General features: G+C 39.8%; 1 protein-coding gene across 6 annotated transcripts in view; it reads right to left on the bottom strand.

Annotated features, from left to right (window-relative positions):
* ANKRD55 (ankyrin repeat domain 55) overlaps positions 1 to 21,870 on the bottom strand; it is a 156,000-nt gene that overhangs the window by 56,210 nt on the left and 77,920 nt on the right. For 5 of the 6 annotated variants that reach the window (XM_032850366.1, XM_032850381.1, XM_032850384.1 and 2 more), the window contains one exon: positions 9,991 to 10,113. In XM_032850366.1, the coding sequence (XP_032706257.1) occupies positions 9,991 to 10,113 (123 nt within the window). Of the gene's footprint in view, positions 1 to 9,990; positions 10,114 to 17,841; positions 17,883 to 21,870 lie in introns of those variants that run through there. The other variant, XM_032850389.1, reaches the window with a different exon arrangement.

Genomic DNA, 21,870 nt, shown 5'->3' with positions numbered 1-21,870 from the left:
GTGTTCTCTATAAGTAAAAGTCTGTTTCTTGTTTTATCTTTTTTTCCCCTTTGCTCATTTGTTTCTTAAATTCCACATGAGTGAAATCATATGGTATTTGTCTTTAAGTGACTTACTTTGCTTAGAATTATATTCTCTAGCTCCATCCATGTTGTTGCAAATGGCAAGATTTCATTCTTTTTTATGGCTGAATGATATTCTGCTATATATAGATGTAGATACAGATATAGAAATAGATATAGATATAGAAATAGATACAGATATATAAAATCAATCACATCTTTTCTACCCACTCATGGAAACTTGGGCTGCCTTCATATCTTGGATACTGTAAATAATGCTATAAACATAGGGGCATGTATTCCTTTGAGTTAGTGCTTTTGTATTTTTGTGGGTAATAGAGTAGTTCTATTTTTAACTTTTTGGGGAATATCCATACTTTTTCCCCACAATGGCTGCATCAGTTTGCATTCCCATCAACAATACATGAGGGTTCCTTTTTTTCCACATCCTTACCAACATCTGTTGTATCTTAATGTTGTTGATTTTAGCCATTCTGATGGGTCTGAGGTGATACCACATTGTAGTTTTGATTTTCATTTCCCTGATGATAAGTGATGATGAACATCTTTTCAGTTCTCAGTTGGCCACGTGTATGTCTTTTTTGGAGAAATATCTGTTCATGTCTTCTGCTCATTTTTAAACTGCATTATTTGTTTTTAGGTGTTGAGTTTTATAAGTCCTTTATATATTTTGCACACTAACCCTTTATTAGAGATGTCACTTGGCCGATACCTTCTCCCATTCCATATGTTGCTTTTCAGTTTTGTTGATTGTTTCCTTCACTCACAGAAACTTTTTATTTTGATGCAGTCCTAATTTACTTTTGCTTTTGTTTCCCTTGCCTATTAGACAAAAGTTGATACAGCCAAAGTCGAAGTTCTCTTTCATGATATTTATGGCTTCGGTTCTCACATTTAGGTTTTTAATCCATTTTGAATTTATTTTTGTGTATGGTGTGAGAAACTGGTCCAGTTTCCTTCTTTTGTTTGTTGCTGTCTTGTTTTCCCAATACCATTTGTTGGAGAGATTATCCCTTTCCCATTGGATATTCTTTCCTGCTTTGTTGAAGATTAATTGACCATATATTTGTGGGTCTATTTCTGGGTTTTCTGTTCTCTTCTGTTGAGCTGTATGTCTACTTTTGTGCAAGTACCATACTATTTTGACTACTACAGCTCTGTAATATAACTGAGAGTTCAGAATTACGAAACCTCCAGTGTTGCTTTTCTTTTTCAAGATTGCTTTGGCTGTTCAGGGTCTTTGTGGTTCCAATCAAATTTTTAGAATTGTTTGCTCTAGTTCTGTAAGAAATGCTGCTGGTATTTTGATAGAGATTGCGTTAAATGTGTAGATTGCTTTGAGTAGTATGGACATTTAACAATATTCTTTCAGTACCTGAGCATGGAATGGCTTTCCATTTCTTTGTGTCCTCTTCAATTTCTTTCATTAGTATTTTATAGTTTTCAGAGCACAGGTCTTTCATTTCTTTGGTTAAGTTCATTCCTAAGTATCTCACAGTTTTTGATGGAATTGCAAATGGGACTGCTACCCTAATTTCGCTTTCTGGTGCTTCATTACTGGTGAGAGAAGAGCACCAGATTTCTGTCCGTTGTGCTACAACTTCACTCAATTCATGTATCAGTTCTAACAGTTTTTTGGTGGAGTCCTTTCAGTTTTCTATATAAGTATGATGTCATCTGCAAATAGTAAATGTTTTACTACTTCCTTACTGATTTGGACACATTTAGTCCTTTTTCTCATATGATTGCTGTAGCTGGGACTTCCAATACTATGTTCAATGGAAGCAGTTCTTGAAAGTAGTAACTTTATGAAAACGAGATCCTGGCGTGCCCTGCAGTGTGGTGTCCCCTGTTTACTAGAACGTGGGCCCTTCGAGAAGAACATCCTATGTGTGCTGCTTATGCCCTGCTGTTGAATCCGAGTCACGTTGCTTTTCAGTGCAGTCCTCTGCACTGACTCTGTGCCTTTTGTGGGCTGTGCTTCCTCTGTGGTGTTAATGGGACCCAGGGAACTCTGAGGGAGAATGCCCACTGGGGAACTTGAGAGTGGGGTGGCCGTGTGTTGGGCCATTAATTCTGTGCTGGATCTCCTGAAATACCATGGTGGCTGAAACCTGTACCCCGGCACCAGGAGTCATGCGGCTGTCTGGGGGCTGCACTCTGGCTGGGTGCTGTGGCTGGGTGGGGGACAGGTGGCAGTTGTGCTCCTGGCTGCTGGGCAGGGCATGTGCGAAGCTTTAACAAAATGTGCCTTGAGCTCTGGGCCAAGGCTGTAAGTGTCTGTGTAGCCCCAACTCCCACAGGTGGCTCTGTGTTTATGATGGGGGACAGGGGAAGAAAATGGTGCCTGCCAGTTCCCTCATTTTCGGAAATCAATATGAGCAGATCTGTCTCCCACTTGCCCCTGTTGTTATGTAACCTGCCATTTTTGTGTTGCCTCCACATAGTCTGCTATCTCGTTAAGGGTATCAACCCAGCCATCACTTGCCCTCCTGGGCTCACCCAGAGCTGAGTCAGCTGACTTTTAAAGATCTAGGCTCCAAGTCCACTGGTTTTAAAAACTCACAGAATTCAGCCCCTCTTCATAAAAAACATTATGGGAATTGGTCTTCCCTGTGTGAGGTCCTGTGTAAGGGCCTGTTTCTGTCCACACTCCAGGTGCAGCTCCCTCCCTCCTACAGGTAGCTTTCCCCCACCTCACCTTCCTGACCTTCCTAACCTTTCAGAGGCAGCTAATTCTCTATTTAGTTGTGGAGTTTGTTCTGCCAATCTTTGGATCACTATCCAGTTTATTTACTTGGAGATGGATGATACCTGGTAAACATGGGATGGTGTGAGCTCGGGTTCCTCCTACACCTCTGTCTTCTAAGTTCTCCTTCCTACTTTATTCTTTTTCAGAATTGATCTCTACTAATTCTTTGGCCTTTCTATATAATTTTAGACAATTCTGTGTATATCTACAAAAAAATCTTGCCGGGGTTTGATAGAAATTGCATTAAGCCTGTATATGAATTTGAAAAGCACTGCATATTTACTATCTTGAGTCTTCTAATCCATGAGCATGATAGGTCTTTCCATTTATTTAGATCTCCTTTGATTTCTGTCATTAGCATTTCATAGTTTTCAGTATATAAATCTTTTTTTTTTTTTTTGAGATTTTGTTTATATATTTGACAGAGAGCGATCACAAGTAGGCAGGCAGGCAGAGAGAGAGGAGGAACAGGCTCCCCGCTGAGCAGAGAGCCCGTTTGTTGAGTGATTTTAAGTGGTATTAAATGTTTTTTTTTGTTCTGTTTGTTTTTGTTTGCTTTTTTTTCAGGAGAGAAAGAGTGAGCAGGGGGAGAGGCAGAGGGAGAGAAAGTTGTTTTTTTTTTTTTAAGATTTTATTTATTTATTTTACAGAAAGAGCACAAGCAGGCAGAGTGGCAGGTAGAGGGAGAGAGAAGCACGCTCCCTGCCAAGCAAGGAGCCTAAAGGGCACTTGATCCCAGGACCCCGGAATCATGACCTGAGCCGAAGGCAGCCACTTAATCGACTGAGCCACCCAGGTGCCCCAAGAAAGAGAGATTCTTAAGCAGGCTTCAAGCTCAGCATGGAGCCAAATGCAGGGTTTGATTCCACAACACTGAGATCATGATCTGAGCTGAAATCAAGAACTGGACACTTAACCAACTGAGCCACACAGGCATCCCAAAGGGTATTACAGTTTTAATTCAATGTCTATGTGTTCATTTCTGGTATACAGAAATTTCTGGATTGATCTTATCCCTTGTGACCACGCTAAACTCACCTAGTTGTAGAAGGTTTTTTGGCAGCTTCCTTAGGATTTTCTATGTAGAAAATCAAGCTGTGCAAAAGGGAATAGTTTTATTTTTTTCATTTTCAATAGATATGCTTTTTATTTCCTTTTCTTGCCTTTTTGCACTGGCTAGAACTTCTGCCACTGTGCTGAAGTAAGTAAGAGTGAACATCTTTGCTTTGTTCCTATCTTAAGAACAAAGCAGTCAGTATTTTTTACCATTAAGTAATATGTTAGGTCTAGGGTTTTCTTTCTTTTTTTATAGATCAAATTGAGGATGTGCCCCTCTATTCCTATTTTTATGAGTTTTTAATCCCCACTGTGTGTAAAAGTTTTTCACATGCTTTTCTGCATTCATTGATATGATCATGTAATTTTCCTTCCTTTTTTTTTTTTTTTAAAGATTTTATTTATTTATTTGACAGAGATCACAAGTAGGCAGAGAGACAGGCAGAGAGAGAGGGGGAAGCAGGCTCCCCGCCAAGCAGAGAGCCCGATGTGGGGCTTGATCCCAGGTCCCTGGGATCATGACCTGAGCTGAAGGCAGAGGCTTTAACCCACTGAGCCACCCAGGCGCCCCCGTAATTTTCCTTCTTTAGCTGGTTAATATGATGGATTACATTGATTTTGAAATGCTGAGTCACACAATTCCTACAACAAATTCCACTTGGTTATGGTATATAATTCCAGTTATAAATTACTGACTTACATTTGCTAATATTTTGCTAAGGTTTTCTATATCTTATGAGAAGTACTGGTCTTCAGGTTCATTTTTTTTTTTTTATATCATCTTTTACACCCTCTGGTTTCAGTATCAGGGTAATATTAGCTTCATAAGTGTAACCAAGAAAAGTTTCCTTCTCAGTTTTTTCTGGAAGAGTTTATTTAGAATTGATACTATTATTTAAAAGTTTGGAGAGATTGTTGCTGGGAAGATGGTGGAGTAGGAGGACCATGGGCCCACCTCTTGCTGCATGGTTGCCTGGAGAGCACCCGCATCGGCATAAATAACCCAGAAAGCAACCAGAAAGCTGGGAGAACAGATTGTCTGTGGCCTGACATAGATAAGAGGCCACAGCAAAGCAGATGTACCCCTCTGATCGCTCTTGGCAAGATCCCATCAAAGCACTTCCATAAGCCTAACAATGTGCAAGCAGCCTAGAGGAGGGCCAGCACCACTCCAGAGTGAGTCCTGCCCCAGGCAGAGGGGAGGAGAACCACAGGCCAGTCTGACTGTAGGCCCCCCCTACCACCAAAAGCTTCTCAGGGGACAACACAAGGAAAATGCCTGCAGTTTGGTGCTACTTCATGTCTGGTAAACTCCTGGTCTGACTCAACTCAAGCCCAAGGCAGCCCCTGACCGGCCCACTAACACCACAGGGACCAGACTCTGTCCACAACAGGTAGAGAGCCATTGCAGCCTGGACTGAAGGCAAACACAGCTCTGGCAGAACGGTAGGACACCCCTATGGCAACACACAGAGGAGACACCCCTGAAGTGCCAGGTTCTGGGGAATAGGACATGGCACTGCGGGACCTCTTCTTTATTAGGCCTCTACTTTCAAGTGCGGGAGACGTAGCTGACTTTCCTAACAGAGAAAAACAGACACAGCAATAGACAATGAGGAGACAGAGGAATATGTCCCAAATGAAAGAACAGAATAAAATCACAGCAGTAGACCTAAGCAAAATGGAGATACGATCGACGTCTGATACTGAATTCAAAGGAACACTCATAAAGATCCTCCCTAGAATCGAGAAGGAGTGCAGAACCTCCATGAGACCCTCCATCAAGAGATAGCAGCCAGGGGCGCCTGGGTGGCTCAACGGGTTAAAGCCTCTGCCTTCGGCTCAGGTCGTGATCCCAGGGTCCTGGGATGGAGCCCCACATCGGGCTCTCTGCTCGGTGGGGAGCCTGCTTCCCCCCACCCGTGCCACTCTCTCTCTGCCTGCCCCTCTGCCTACTTGTGATCTGTCTGTCAAATAAATAAAATCTTTAAAAAAAAAAGAGCAGCCATAAAAAAAGAACCAATTAGATCTACTGGATTCACTAAATGGAAATAAAAATAGATCACCTGTAATAAATAGCAAACAAGAGGAAGTAGAAGAACGGATCAGCCACCTCGAGGACAGAGTCATGGAAAGTAATCAAGCTAAGCAGATGAGAGGGGAAAAAAGTACCCAGAATGAGAACAGACACAGGGAACTCAGCGACACTGTCAAGGGTAACCGTCGCATGACAGGGATCCCAGAAGAAGAGCGAGAAAAGGGGGCAGAAGATTTGTCTAAAGAAAGAATAGCTGTGGGGCGCCTGGGTGGCTCACTGGGTTGGACCTCTGCCTTCGGCTCAGGGCATGATCCCAGGGTCTTGGGATGGAGCCCGGAGTCAGGGTCTCTGCTCAGCGGGGAGCCTACTTCCTCCTGTCTCTCTGCCTACTTGTGATCTGTTAAATAAATAAAATCTTAAAAAAAAAAAAAAAGCTAAAAACTTCCTGAATGGGAGCAAAGAGAAATCCAGATCCAGGAGGCACAGAGAGCCCCCAGCAAAACCAACCCAAAGAGGTCTGCACCAAGACACAAAGTAAATAAGATGGCCAAAAGTAGTGATAAAGAGAATTTTAAAAGCAACAAGAAAAAGGAAAGCTGTGACATACAAGAGAAACCCCATACGGCGATCAGTGGATTTTTCAGCAGAAACTGAAGAAAGGCCAGAAGAAAGTGGCATGATCAATTCCAATAGCTAAAAGGAAAAAAAAAATCTACAGCCAAGAACACTCTATCCAGTTATCCATTCTTCATTTAGAATAGGAGAGACAGAGTTTCCAAGAAAAAAGTTAAAAGCAAAACCAGCTACATCCCTGTCACCCATGGGTCCCAAATTCACAGTTCAGCTGCCCTCCTGCCCGAGTGAGCAAGCATGGCCTGCTACCTGCTCAATGCCAAGACAACAAACCTTTACCTCAGATTGCCAAGGGCTCAAACTGACACTCTAATCCTCAAATTCCAGCTCTTGTGGTCATGTTTGTGCACAAAAGTGGGCATGATCATAACAGCAGAATGAAGTAGCCCAAAGACTGACACTAATTCTGTGGAATATATAATGGATAAAAGGAGTGTGCTAGGCTGAGAACATCACCAACAAGCACGTCAAAGAAGAATACATGCAGCATGATTCTGGTTAGTAAAAGAAACAAACCCGGAAAAAATAAAACAAGATGAAACCAGAGAGGGAGATAAACCATAAAAGACTCTTAACGCATAGAAAATAAACTGGGTGTTGCTGGAGGGGTGGTGGGTGGGGGTATGGGGTAGTTGGGTGATAGGCATTAAGGGGAACACTTGATGGAATGAGCACTGGGTGTTCTATGCAACTGATGAATTACTGAATTCTACCTTTGAAATTATATGTTAATTGGATTTAAATTAAAAAAAACCCACACGCAAAAAAATTATAAGTTTGTAGAAGTTTCCAGAGAAACCATGTAGGCCTGAAAATTTCTTTATACTTTCCTTAATGGTTATAAGGGGAATTCAAATAGTCTATTTCCTACTGGACGAATTGTGGTTTTATCTTTTTTGAGAAATTCATCCATTTCATCTACATAGTCAAAGTATGTGTGTAGAGTTTTTTTGTTGTAGTTCCTTTTTATTGGTGAGATGTCCACATGGTCTGTAGTGGTATCTTTGGTTTCACTCCTAATAGTGGTAGTTTGTGACTTCTTTCATTTTCTGTCAGTATTGCTAGAATTTTGTCAATGTTACTGATTTTTTTCAAAGAATCAGTTCCTTGCTTCATTCATTTTCTTTATTGCTTTCTGTTTTCAATTCCATTGATTTCTATTCTTTATTATTTCTTTTCTTGGGTTTATTTTGTTCTTTTTCTACGTTCTTGGGGTAAGAACTTAGATTTTTGACTGATACCTTTCCTCTTTTATAATGAATGTATTTAGTGCTTTCCCTCAGTATTGCTTTAGCTGTGCCCCACAAATTTTAAGATGTCATATGTTCATTTCCTCTCAAAGGCAGTACAAGCTAGGCTTGAACCCAAAGAGTCTGGGTCTTAAATTATCGCACAAGTGGTTTTCAACATTTGTTTCTCCTCATTTTACATTTCTAGCCCCAAAGCAGATGTACTAGTAAGTCTGACTTAAAAACAAGCAAACAAAAAACCCCAAAACTACTATGGATAATTAGGGGCAACTACTCACTTTACAAAACATTTTATATACATTTAAAAACATTTTGCTGTCATGATAAGGAACTCCCAAGCTCTTCTTGGGCAGGTACACTGGCTAAAAATCATTATTTTCTGCAAGTAATAGAACAGAAGAAAACAATGACAGAACTTTTGTTACAGTCCCACAGGTCCCTGATCTTTTTTTGTTTGTTTGTTTGTTTTTAAGGCCTATTTTCTTTCAGTTGTTTAGACTGGCTTATTTCTCATTTCTGTCATACTATTTTCAAGGTCATTGATCCTTTCTTCTGCTTCCTCATTATGCTGCTGAACTTTTCTATTGAATTTTAAACTGATTATTTTTTAGTTTTATATTTGTTTCTTTGTATCTGTTATTTCTTTGTTAAGGGTTCCTATTTTTTCTTTGTTTCAAGCACATTTTTAATTGCTCATTGAAGCATTTCTTTTTTCATGGCCTTTTCAAAATCTGTCAGATACTTTTTTTTTTTTTTTTTGAAGATTTTATTTATTTGAGAGAGACCGTGAGAGAGAGCAGGAGACGTGAGGTCAGAGGGAGAAGCAGACTCCCCATGGAGCTGGGAGCCCGATGTGGGACTTGATTCCAGGACTCCGGGATTGTGACCTGAGTTGGAGAGGCAATTGCTTAACCAACTGAGCCACCCAGGCGCCCTGTCAGATAATTCTAACATCTGTTATCTCAGTGTTGGTATCTATCGATTGTCTTTTTCATTCAGTTTGAGGTGTTCCTGTTTATTGATACGACAAATGATTTTCTGTTGAAACCTGGACGTTTGGGGTATTGTGTTGAGTTGCCTAATCCTATTTAAACCCTCTATTTTAGCTGGCTTTCTCTGACACTGCTTCGCAGGGGAAGTAAGGGTGGGTGTGTGTGTGTGTGCCCCCTCATCATTGCCACGTCATATTAGAAGTCCAGGTTCCCTACTTTACTACCATTGACATCTGAGGGAGAAGAATCTTCATTACTAGGTGGTGGTAAAAATACTAATTCTCAAAAAGGCTTCCTCCAACACCACCCTGCCTGGTAGGGGGAGGGAGGCTCAGTAGCTGGGGTGGAGGTTCAAGATCGCTACTTGGTCTTTGCTGGAAAGACAGGGCTAGGGTGACAAGTTTTTGTTTGCTTGCTTGTTTGTGTGTGTGTGTGTGATGTTTGGAGTAGACTCATTACTGTCTTAATAAAATTTTCTGTCTTGCTTTGTGGTCTCTTTCCTGGTTCTTTGGTTAGAGAGCAGGCTTTTGTTTGTGGGGTTTGGGGGTTTTTTTGGTCTGTGATTATTAGCCTTCCTGGGCTGTGCATTCTTCAACTCCCAAGTATGGGACATGAGGCAAAAAAGAAAACCAAGGAAACTTACACCATGTCATTCCTTGGGTCCCATGATCCTAGCCAGTCTGTCATTTTCTTTCCACTCTCTAGAGTGTTCTTACATTTATATTATACACAACATCCAAGATTTTTAGTTATATTTAGCAGGAGGAGTAGAATAAAAGTACGTCTACTCCATTTTCTAAAAAGCAAATCTTTGCTTTCTGGCTTTAATAGTCACACTTTCCCAACATCCAGTGCTACCAAAAATAGCCCTCTTTCCATACTCCCTTTTTAACTACTTGGCCTATCTACTTCAGTTATTCATACAAAGAAGTTGAAAGTAAACCCAAACCAAATGGCTTCATTATATAAGGTGATATAAAAGAATTGGTAGATTTTAGATTTGTGTCTAAGACCATTATTTAAAGAGCTACTAAAGGACCTTCAGCCACAGAGGCAGGATACTCCTTGTCCCTCCAGTATCAATGGTCTGTCATACATAATTTTATTAACATTGCTCACTCTGAAGGCCTTGTGGAAACAATAGGACAGAACATTTTGCAGGATTAAAAATGCATAAATAGCTCACCTTCACTGTCACAGCATTCTAGGATGGAAGGGTCTTCCCGAATTACTGAAGTCAGAGCATTGACATCTCCATTAGAAGCTGCCTGATAAACCATGGTCAGGTCGACTTCTTCAGATGAGTCACCTTCATGAATCAAACAGAGATACACTTAGTGTGTGTACCAAACACACCGAAAGAATTAACAGCCACAACATCGCCCATACAAGTGATTCATGAAAACTCTGATGAATCCAGGCAGGATGCTGAGTCGTCATCCTCACAAGTACCCTCAATGCTTCTGAAGAAAGGTGAACCCCTGTGGGCCATGTTGTAACATCACCATATACAGGGAAGGAGTTTGAGGGATTAGATGTCCTCTGAGATTTTACTATTCTCTGTAGGCCTTCAGGCTACTCAAAATCAGGCCAGAGAGGAAAAAGAGACTCTTATTTTGGTTCTAGGTTTCCCTCTTTGATCTGAAACATGTTAAACTTTTCTTTGATCTGAAACATGTTAAACTTTTCAATGACTCCATTTACCCAACTCTGATAGAGATACTGCATTCTCTATTTCCTGTTCTCCTGATGTACTCTCCACCCCTTCACAACCTGCTGTGTACCCCGAGGGGCTGACACTGACTGTATTACCCAGGCCCCCTCACTCTCTGGCTTGCCCACAGAAGACATGGCAGGAGACTGAAGGGGAGAAGATAGAGAGGTAAGGAATTCCTTTCTGCCTTCTCCTGGTGTAGTGTCTTAACAGTAGCTGCTTCTCTTCCACCAGGAGTTTCCTCCTCCCCAGAGCCAGCTCTTACTGGGTTCCCTTTGGAACCATTCTCTCCACCCTGCCTCATCTCTGTATGTAGTCCCTTTACAAAACTAGTTGGGGTTTCATGATACGCTGTTTCCAGAAGGACCAGACCTATGTGCAACTCCTTGGAATTTGGTAGTCACCTGTATTATACCTTTGAACCAACTAATGGTACTACCAAAGGTGACAACAGAACTTCAGGTCAGGTGATGCCAGGGGAGCACTGAAAGGCTGGGAGGCAAGCTCTGCTCATGTGGCGACCCCTAGGGAGGCACTGTGCAGACACCCTCTGCTTCTACAGTTCTCCCACACACAGCTATTACTCAGAGAAAATACATGTGTGCATACAGAGTTTTTTAAGATCATGTTTTTCTGTGAATGTAGACATTACACCAGAAATACTTTACAGTTCTAATCTGTAGTTGGCAGTAATCCTAACCCGTTGGCTGGGTTTCTCTGCCCCAGTACTTTTGGGAAGTCATTAGTGATTTTTTAACTAGTTGACCTGTCCCAGGAGGAACTTGTTATTGAAAATGGTTCACTTGTGACAACAGGCTGCTTTGTAAAGTGAGTAGATGCTCCCTAATTTATCCACAGTAAATTTGTTGTTGGTGTGGGTGTTTTTAAAGCAGACTCATGTGCACTTTTGCCTGGGGGCTGGAAGTAGGAGGTGAGAGATACCAAGGTCAGATGCCCCTTCTGATAAGTGGGAAGACTCCGGAGGCACACAACTTGGGTTCAAGTTCTGATTTATACTAACTAAGTCTGTGATTTTGAAAATGACCCTTTCTGTTTCTTTGCTCCTAAAATGGAAATGATGAAGGCTGCGTGGGTGGCTCAGTTGGTTAAGTGTCTGCCTTTGGCTCAGGTCATGATCCCAGGGTCCCAAGACTGAGCCCTGTAGTCGGCTTCCCTGCTCAGCGGGGAGTCTGCATCTGTTCTCCTTTTGCCCCTCTCCCTCACTCATGCTCTCTCTCTCTCCAATAAATCTTTTAAAAAATAATAAAATGGAGATGATGATGACAACCACTTATGTCTGTGTCTATGTGTTTACTCCAGAGATTATTCCATGGGGCCATTATAGCAGCAGCTTTCAGATATTTGAAGATTTTTTTAAATTAAAAATTGTGGTGAAATATATAACAGAAAATTTATCATTTCAACCCTTTAAAAATATACAGTTCAGGGGAATTAGGTACATTCCTATTATTGAGTAATCATCACCATAAATCATTTTCAGAACTTTTTTCATCTTCCAGGACTCAAACTCTGTATCCATTACATAGTAATTCTCCATTCATCCCTCCTACAGCCCCGGGAAACTACCATGCCACTTTCAGTCTCTATGAATTTGACAACTCTAAGGTTTAAGTGAAATTAACAGTGTTTGTGCTTTTGCAACTGGCTTCTTTTACTCAGCATAATGTCCTAAGGTTCATCCATGTTGTAGCATGTGTCATAATAGCCTCCTTTTTCAAGGTTGAATAATAATCTATTGTATGTTTAGACTACATGGTTTATCTGCTCATCCATCAGTAGATGCTTGGGCTCTTTCTACCTTTTGGCAATTTTGAATGATGCTATATCATGAGCACAGGATTCAAATACCTCTTGGAGACCCTGCTTTCAATTCTTTCGGGCATAAACTTCAAAGTAGAATTGCTGGAACATATGCTAATACATATATATATATATATTTTGTTTTGTTTTGTTTTGTTTTAAAGAACTACCATAATGTAGCTGCACCATTTTATATTCCTGCCAACAGCACACAAGGGTTCAAATATTCCCATGTCCCTACAGATACTTGGTATTTCCTGTTATTGTTTTATGTGTGTGTGTGTTTTAATAATAGGTAGTCAATAGGTGTGAAGTGATACCTCATGGTATTGATTAGCATGGCCCAATGATTAGTCATGTTGAGTATCTTTTCATGTATTTGTTGGCTCTTTGTAAATCTCTGAAGAAATGTTTCCTTAAGTCCTTTATCCATTTTTAATCAGGTTGTTGAATTTCTGGTGTTAAATTACAGAAATTCTTTTTTTTTTTTTAAGATTTTATTCATTTATTTGACAGAGATCACAAGCAGGCAGAGAGGCAGGCAGAGAGAGAGGAGGAAGCAGGCTCCCTGCTGAGCAGAGAGCCCGATGTGGGGCTCGGTCCCAGGACCCTGAGATCATGACCTGAGCCGAAGGCAGCGGCTTAACCCACTGAGCCACCCAGGTGCCCCTAAATTACAGAAATTCTTAATATATTCTGGATATTAACCCCTTATCAGATATATGATTCACACATTTTTTCCCATTCTGTGGGTTGCCTTTTCATTCTGCTGATCATGTCCTTTGATGCCCAGAAGTTTTTAACTCTGATGTAGCTCAATTTGGCTATTTTTTCTTTTGTTGTTTGCCGTTTAGTCATCATATCCAAGAAATCATTGTCAAATTCAAATTTAGTGTCAGAAAGCTTTTCTCCTATGTTTTCCTCTAAGTTTTACAGTTTTAGATCTTATGTTTAGATCCTTGATCCATCTTGAGTTAATTATTATATATGGTGTTAAGATAAGGGTCTGATTTTTAGTCTTTTATACATGGCTATCCAGTTGTTCCAGCACTGTTCCTTCCCATTGAATGGTCACAGCACCCTTGTTGAAAATCAGTTAATTTAAATGTATGGGATTATTTCTAGATTCACAGTTCTGTTCCATGGATCTGTATGTCTATCTTTATGCCAGTATTATAGTTTTGATTACCATAAGTTTGAGTATATTCTAAAATCCGGAAGTCTTGAGAACTCCAACTTTTTCATTTGTAAAATTGTTTTGGCTATTTGGGGCTCCTTGAGATTCCATTTGGATTTTAGGATGGATTTTTCTATTTTGCAAAAACAAAATTTTTTTTGACAGAAGGTTACAAAACCATTTACATGCAGAAGATCTACATAAACAATACATAAATTCTTCCTTCTCTTCTTTATTCCTTCCTTATCTATTATCCATTTTTCTATCTAGTATCATTGGAATTTAGATGGTACTTACATTGAATCTGTAGGTTTCTTTGGGTAGCACTGACATCTCAATATTATTTTCTAATCCATGAAACAAGGATGTTTTTCTATTTATCAGTGTCTTCTTTAATTTCTTTCAGCAATATTTTATAGTTTTTAGTGTAGAAGTTTTAGCCTCCTTGGCTAAGTTTATTCATAATTTTTTTTTTGATGCTGCTTGTAAATAGAATTGTTTTTCAAAGAACTTTTTAAACAATTTTATGGTTAAATTGTTTTGTGGAACTCCAGCAGTTAGAAATAGCAGTGAATGAGAGTGACAGAGAAAGGGTATTTTAAGTGTTAAAGCACTATAAAAATACTCTGGGTCAGGGTGCCTGGGTGGCTCAGTTGTTAAGCATCTGCCTTCAGCTCAGGTCATGATCCCAGGGTCTTGGGATCGAGCCCTGCATCGGGCTCCCTGCTCGGTGGGAAACCTGCCTCTTCCTCTCCCCTTGCTTGTGTTCCCTCTTTAAAAAAGAAAAAGAAAGAAAAATATTCGGGGTCACTTAAGAGGTAGTGAGTTTCCTGACATTGAAGATGGCCAGTCTTGGGTAGATGGTCACTAAGGAAATGTATTATAAAAGGAATTCACACAGCAGGAGGCACAGCATAAAGGGACAGGAAGATGTGTGAGGCAGAACAGAATTTCCTTCAGAGTTCCTTCTAGCCCTGAACTATCATTCTAAACAATGGAGCATTAAGAAATAGGAAATGAAGGGGCTTCCACAGAGGATGGGTAGACACAGCTAATTTAAGTTGAAGTCAATGCAAATAATTAGGTATAAATTTAAGACTACACAAAGAATTGGAAATAAGGAAGTGTGATATAGAAATGACATGTACAAAGAGAGAGATGAATGATGGTCCTTAAAGAATCTAAAACAAGATTTTTTTCTACCACAGGTCATGAAATCAAAGGTCACAAAACAGAAGGTTTAAATAAACAATATATGCATTCTTCCTCTTGTTCCTTCTTATCTATCTCTGTATGTATCTATCATCTATTTTTCTATCTAGTATTATCTGACTACCATCTAGAGCATGTTTTGAATGGCTCTAGCCTCTCTAATTGTGTGAAAGTAAAACAGATAGACTTATGTATGGGTACATAAAGAGAAATTCCAGAATTCACAAAGAGGGGGAGAGGCTGAAAGTAGAAAATGGGAAAGAGACAAAGAAGTAGGAAGAAAGAAGCATGTGAATAGATGTAAATCATGTTTTATAAAACGTTATCTATGTATAGGTATAAACATGAAACATATAAGACTGGAAGGACATGCATTAAAAAGTCAATAGAGATCATCTCTTCGATGTTCGTTAGAACTTTCCATATTTTCCAAGTTTTCTATACTGTGTTTATATTTTTAAAAATCATCAAAGTAAACCAAGTTTTTTTTTCTGAAATGCTGAGGAAAGTGTCGTATAAGCTTTATACTGATGTGCTACTACTAAAAGGATAAACAAAGCTTAGTGTGTCTGTAACTGAGAAAACAAGTCCTGGATATTTCACCAAGTTCTGAAAAAGAAAAATATATATGTATTTTTCTAATTCTGACCTTTATAAATTCCCTAGATTAAACAAACAGGTACATATATTAAATTTTTGTTAGGTTTTACCTAGACACTCTTGCAACCATCTATTTCCCTCATTTTTCATGGTTAAAAACCCTAAAAGGTTTCTGGATGTGCCATAAATTATGTACCTAATCCCAAGTGCCTTGCTCTTTAATAGTGGAATTTCAGACATATGACAGGCTTTTAGAAATGTTTGGGATTAGAAGACCTTCCTCAGAATTTCTCACATTTTACACAGATTTAAGTCTCTTTTCTAAAGCTTCACACAGTAGTTCTGCCCTTGAGTTACTATTGCGGAGCTGCTTGGGAAAGTCATTGCCTACAGCAATAACTGGCCTATTTTATTGAAATTTACCCAGAGGTCAGCTTGACACTTGTTCTGCTTAAGGTGTGACTATTTTGTGGAAGAGTTGGATCAATATAAGGATAGATTAGGTATTGCAGTTTCAAGAGTCCCGACCAGAATGGTCTTGAGGGGCTTTCTTTAGTTCACACTATTCTGAGGCTCCTTGGGTGACTGAACCCACTCTAGAATCACCCTAAGTCCAGATTCATTTTGGCTAACTTTGTAGATCTTCTTAGACTGTTCTTACAGAGGAACTGATTGCCTGTGAAGAGTTGAAGTTTAATGATTCATCCATTTACTTGACATCTACCCTAGGCTACCCTAGAAATTGTGGGGACAAATGTTGCAGAGTCCCGTCTTTAAGAAAGACATACCATAGTGGGGAGACGAGTGTGTAAATGACAACTGAGATATACCAGGGATATGGAAGGACAGAGGAAGAATCACTTAAATGAATAGTTCCTGGGCATTCCCTTGATTCAGATCTCTCTCTCCTCCTGCAGGATTATCCTGGGTGTTTCAGGGACAGTAGAGAAACTCCGTTTCAGGGGTTGTATGGAATCACCTATCAATAAGGTGGTGAGGCCCTTCCACTTTTTGGGAGGATACCAAGCCTACACTGTACCCTGATGGCTTCATGTGACAATATTGCCTCCCACTGGTGATGAAGAGTCCCTGTGGGCCTTGACCTGGTCCCTGAACCAGGATGGTACCAGTTCTGCTGGAGAGAATTAAAAGCCAGTCTGGAAATCTCTTAAGTGCAGAAACAAATTTGAGATCATTGGTACAGTTGGGTGGCATTGAAACAAAAGTAGTTTCATATGACGCATCATATATATCATGTGACACATTGTGTACATACTCAGAGGCAATGTAGGAAAATACTCAGAGCATAGACCCAACCTCCAGAGTTTGTTTGAATCCTGGCATTGCCACTTACTTGCAAGCTGTGGGACCTTAGGGGAATTGCTTAACTTCTCTATTCCTATTCTTCAATTGTCAAACGGGATAAGAATAATAACTACCTTATAGCTGTGTTTTGAGAGCTAAATGAGTTAATCCATGCAAGGTGCTTCAAGCAATGCCTGCACAGAGTGAGTATTCAAACCATGTCAATTATTATGAATATTACTTCTCTGACATAGATAGGGTTCTCTGTCTTCTTTGCCCTTAATGAGACCCTTTGTATTGCTGAGCAGGCTGCAGAGATCTTGTGAGCTGAAACATTTTGCTATTTCTCCTGTTTTCTCCTCCAGTTCCTCAGGGTATATTGGCTGAGGCTTGAAGAGTATTTTATAAAGTGCCAGTCATATGCGAGGAGGAAAAAGAGTCTCTTTCTAACATTTTAAAGAGAAAAACAGCTCCAAGCTTTCTGTATATACCAGCTGAGAGAACAAGTACTCAAAGGAACTTTCATGCCCTGGGAGTGGAAAGGGGATTTCATTCTCTGGGGAGGAAGTCTTGCAATAATATCTCAAGGGCAAATACCTGGCCACAATCAGACCTTTCTTAATAACTGGATTTGTGATGTGGCACATGCTGTGTTTCTTTGAATCTCAGCATCACTGTGTCCCTCAGGCTGCTGCTTCTGACCTGTGAATGCCATTCCACAGTTGGCATCTCTAATGAACCTGGGGTGGTAGTGGGATGAGGGGTGGGGGGGCTGGGAAAATGAAACTTGCTATTTTAAGAAGCATGTCTGTGTTGAACTTCAGTAATGTTGTCTCTCTAGAATGCATTTTCATGGAATGATTTTCATTTTAATAATACTAATTCTTAAAATGTTAGATCTCAATCTTCAATGTGTAGGGCACTGAGGATATGTACAATGAATGGATCAATTGAGTGTTTTAGCCTGCATGTTCAGTGGGTTTTCTCGCCTACTGGAGGTCTTGTGGAAATCTCCTTGATGTTAAAATATTGTGTCTTTAAGTTCTTTGGCAATTAGGCAGGTATAAATTTTAAATGAATTTTGTAAAGGACTGTACTAGCCTAGTTGGTCTTCGGAAATTGCCAAACAAGTCAAGTACTGTTATTTCAACCACCCTTCCTCCAATCTCCCTGACTTTCTTCTGGACCAAATATATCACTCTACCTACCTCTTTCACTTCCAAGAATTGACAGGTTTTCCACATCAAGTATATGCCATTTTAACTGGGGATTCTGGAAGGTGAAGAATAGGTGAGGAGGCAGAGTTTGTTAGCTAGGAGAACACAGGACAACTGCAAGGCCATGGGGCAAAAAAGTTCTCGAAGGTGCTATAGCCCCCTGATGTGCTGAGCCTCAGGATAAGGACAGTGGCTTCCTGCCTGTGGCTGCTGATCAAGTACTGAATGCTACATCTGAAAGTATATACTTTATATTATATGTTGGCTAACTGAATTTAAATAAAAATAAAGAATAAAAATAGTTAACAAAACAAACGAACAAGTAGCAAAGAAACCATGGCAGGAAGTCTGCCACAATTCCATTTCAATTTCTTCAGGCATCTTTAGAAACACATGAGACTGCTGTTAGGAAACTTAATGTCAGTCAGTGGCTATGGACAGAGAGCAAATATGGACATTTTGAAGATTAGAGCAATTTTAAAGAAAAAGGTAAGTAAGTAAGGTAAGAGATCGGTGTCCAATCTGGGAATGGATTACTGACGAAGAGGGAGGAAGAAGAGTCAAGACAACAAGACATCCTTGGAAGGCCAGCTGACAGAATGTCTGCAACAGGGCTTCAGGAGCAGTGCAAAGCTAAGGGATTAGAATACAATGATAGAACCTGGAAAAAATGAGTAAAATTTCCTAAGATCCCATGTGAGTTAGGCTCATAGTGAGGGCATTTCGTTGCTTATTTATTAAGTGAATCTCTGTGTCTCCCCTCACTCCAAAATCCCCTTCCATAATAAGAGGCCTGGTCAAGCACGATGTTAAGCAGATCTAACAACTGGTTTATCAGAGCCTCCATCGAAATGGAGGCAGGCCTAATAGCTGGACTGGGAGCTATAACTTTTTAGCTGCTAAATTGTACATAATGTGTATGTGTTCCTGGGGAATGATCAGTATAGGAAGATGGGTGGTCTCTATTGATCTGAGGGTATAGAGATATTTTACTATTGTAAGAATCAATGACTAACAGTTCTGAGCATAGTGCTGGAATTACACATATCTATTTGTTTTTTACAAAAATAAGATCATGCTGTACATATAATTTTTATTTTTGCCCCCTTTCACTTAATATTTGATCATAAATGTCTTCCCATGTCACAAGGTGAGATTTTAAAATGTTGTTTATAAAATGTGGCAAAGGATTCCATTGACTGAACTTAACACAACTAATTTGATCATTTTCTTATTACAGGACATTTAAATGTTTTCTCTTTTTTTGAAGAATCCTAAGTTTTGTGGCCACTCCAAATAAAGCTATAATATTCTTGCTTATATGTCTTTTCCCCCAGCTTTGACTATTTCCTCTGGGCATATTCCTAGAAGTAAACATGGGAGTAAGTGCATTTGAGTCTGTCAAATTGGCCTCCAGAAAAGTTAAACCAACGTACCCTCCCCAAGGTGGGCCTGAGAGCATACACTTCATCTTTCTTAACGACACTGTACATTATTTTTTTAATTAATGTTGATGTGAAAGAAAAACAGTATGTAATTGTCAATGGTTCTTCTGTTCCCTGAGAAAAAAGTTTTTCCATCTGTTTATGGCCATTTATGAATTATTTATTGGTGTCCTTAACATTTTACTATTTCAGGGCATTTATCTTTATCGAGTTGATTTTAAATACCTTTATATATAGTAAGGACACCAGTTTTTCACCTGTTACCTATGCTGCGGTTATTTCCCCTGTTTGCTACTCAAGTTTTCAAGTGTTTTGCTGGTTTTTGAAAAATACATCTTCAAAATTTATGGATACTGCATTTATAAAATTTACTGCATTGCTTTTATGATTAGAGAGGTCAGGATTTGTGGAACCTTAAGCCTAAGGTCCTAACTTACATGTTAATATTGAACTATAATTAATACGGAATTTCTAAATTAAATTTTTGTATGCTACAATTTTTTCCCAAATAACCAATTAGTGGATAATTGGTCCCTTTCCTTGCTGCTTTGTAGAGGCAACCTTATCATAAACTAAATCATTATACACTCCCCACAAGAGGCTCTTCCTACCTCCTGTTCCCTTAAACTGTGGCTTGGCAAGCAGAAGCCCTGACCTGCCCTCTCTGCAGTGGTATACACATGAACGTGGGGACAGAGCCAAAGTGCACCTCAGGCACATTCCACAGAGTCTTGTGGTTAGTCCACAGTCAAGGTTCTGAGCCTTTTTGGGTTTCCAGCAGAGTTCTGATTCTAGAATTTTTGGTAGCATATTGGAAGGAATTAAAACACTTAGAACAACCCCAGAGTTAGAAAAACTATGATAACAGTCACTTTTACAGGACAACAGTGTCTACCAGTCACTGTGATAGTACCCATTGTTACTGTGCTCTTCAGTCTCTGTCACTGTCTGAAAAACAGTCATAAGGATTGTTAACAGTTTCATGTTTTTTATGCACCAGGCACTGTACTAAACCCTTTCTGTAAATCAGCTCATTTAATTTTCACCTTATGAAGTAGGTACTACAAATTAGCCCCATTTTACTGATGGGGAAACTGAGGCATAGGGCAGGAAAGTGACTTACTCAAAGTCACATAGGTAGTAAGTAGACGTTATAACTCAGAAAAGGCTGCAGGCTGTCAGGCCTCAGATTCTACCCTCTGACCCAGGTGCACTATTGGATATAACTGCCTTTTCACTCAGGAGGCAAAGCTCTCACGTATGAATGTGAATTTGTAACCTTTCTTTTGTGCCGGATGGTCATTCTGCGTTCCATTCTCTCTAACAGAGCTTTTGCCCTGCTCTCCTCTCTGGGGCACCAGCTGCGTGGTTCAGCATTCTGCCTGACAGATACCACTGTCCTGGAGTTTAAACTCATTTGTAGCAAAAATAAAATTCACACATTAACTGAAAATTGGAAATGTATCTATGAAGAGTCAGTTATACACCAGGGAGAGAGTTAAAGTTAGTAGTAATAGCATAAAGATTCTAAAGTGAGGTTGACTGAATTCTTTTATTTAAGATAAATATCAAATGACCAAGGAACAAATAATTCCCAAACTGAAGCACAGAAAAAGAGGGAAATTTTGCTAATTTCTTAGTTTTAAAGATTTTCTTTTAAAATAATCTCTACACCCAACATGGGGCTTGAACTCACAACCCCAGGATCAAGAGTTCGATGCTCTACCAACTGAGCCAGCCAGGTACCCCCTCAAATTTATTTTCTAAGGCAGCAAAACTGATAACACACACACAGTAACACACAGAGAGGCACCTACAGAAGAATTCAGTTTATGAGCACAGAATTCTAAGTTTTAAATTAAATTTTACCAGATAAAATTCAGTTGGATATTGAAAGAGAATTCTAATTTATAAGTCATTTATAAATTATCATTTATCAAATACTTTATCATTTATAAAGATGTTTGTAATGAGGGAGCAGAAGGCTAGCTGAAGACAAAGCATAAACTAACACCTTGCAACCTCCCCCAACCCCCCCCCCCACTCTTGGGGTGGGACAGGTATGACAGTCTTCCTGGGATCTCCCAACTACCTCAGTGTTAATACCTGGTTAGAGTGGAAAATAATGGCAAGGCCTCCAGTATCTCCTCAGTATCTTGTAGGTCAGTCCCCGGTTCTCTTTAGCATATGAAAGTTCTTTTGAAACCTCCCTTTTCCTTACTTCTCCTAACTACCAAGTGTGTAATCCGCCATTCCTCAGGACCCTGGTGCAGCAGCTCTTTCTGCCCACTGGTGCCTGCCAAGCTTTAATAAAGCCACCATTTTGCACCAAAGACATCCGAAGAATTTTTTTCTTGGTCATAGGCTCTGGACCTCACCCCACCTAACCTCACGTATACTCCAAAACTACATCATTTTGATTTCTTGATGTCTATTAATAAAATATATCACAGCACTAGTACAAAGGGGAAATACATGACAATTTGAGTAAAGAATCTAAAAAAAAAATGATTTACAGCTAAAAGCTTACATTCTAAGTATGGCTAAGTGTATTTATTTCTAATCAGTTCCAAAT

Source organism: Lontra canadensis, unplaced genomic scaffold (assembly GCF_010015895.1).
Source record: "Lontra canadensis isolate GAN:19392208 unplaced genomic scaffold, GSC_riverotter_1.0 scaffold4, whole genome shotgun sequence".
In the NCBI taxonomy this organism is placed as follows: domain Eukaryota; kingdom Metazoa; phylum Chordata; class Mammalia; order Carnivora; family Mustelidae; genus Lontra; species Lontra canadensis.
The sequence above is the reverse complement of the archived record's forward strand: the minus strand, read 5'-3'. Positions and strand labels throughout refer to the sequence as shown.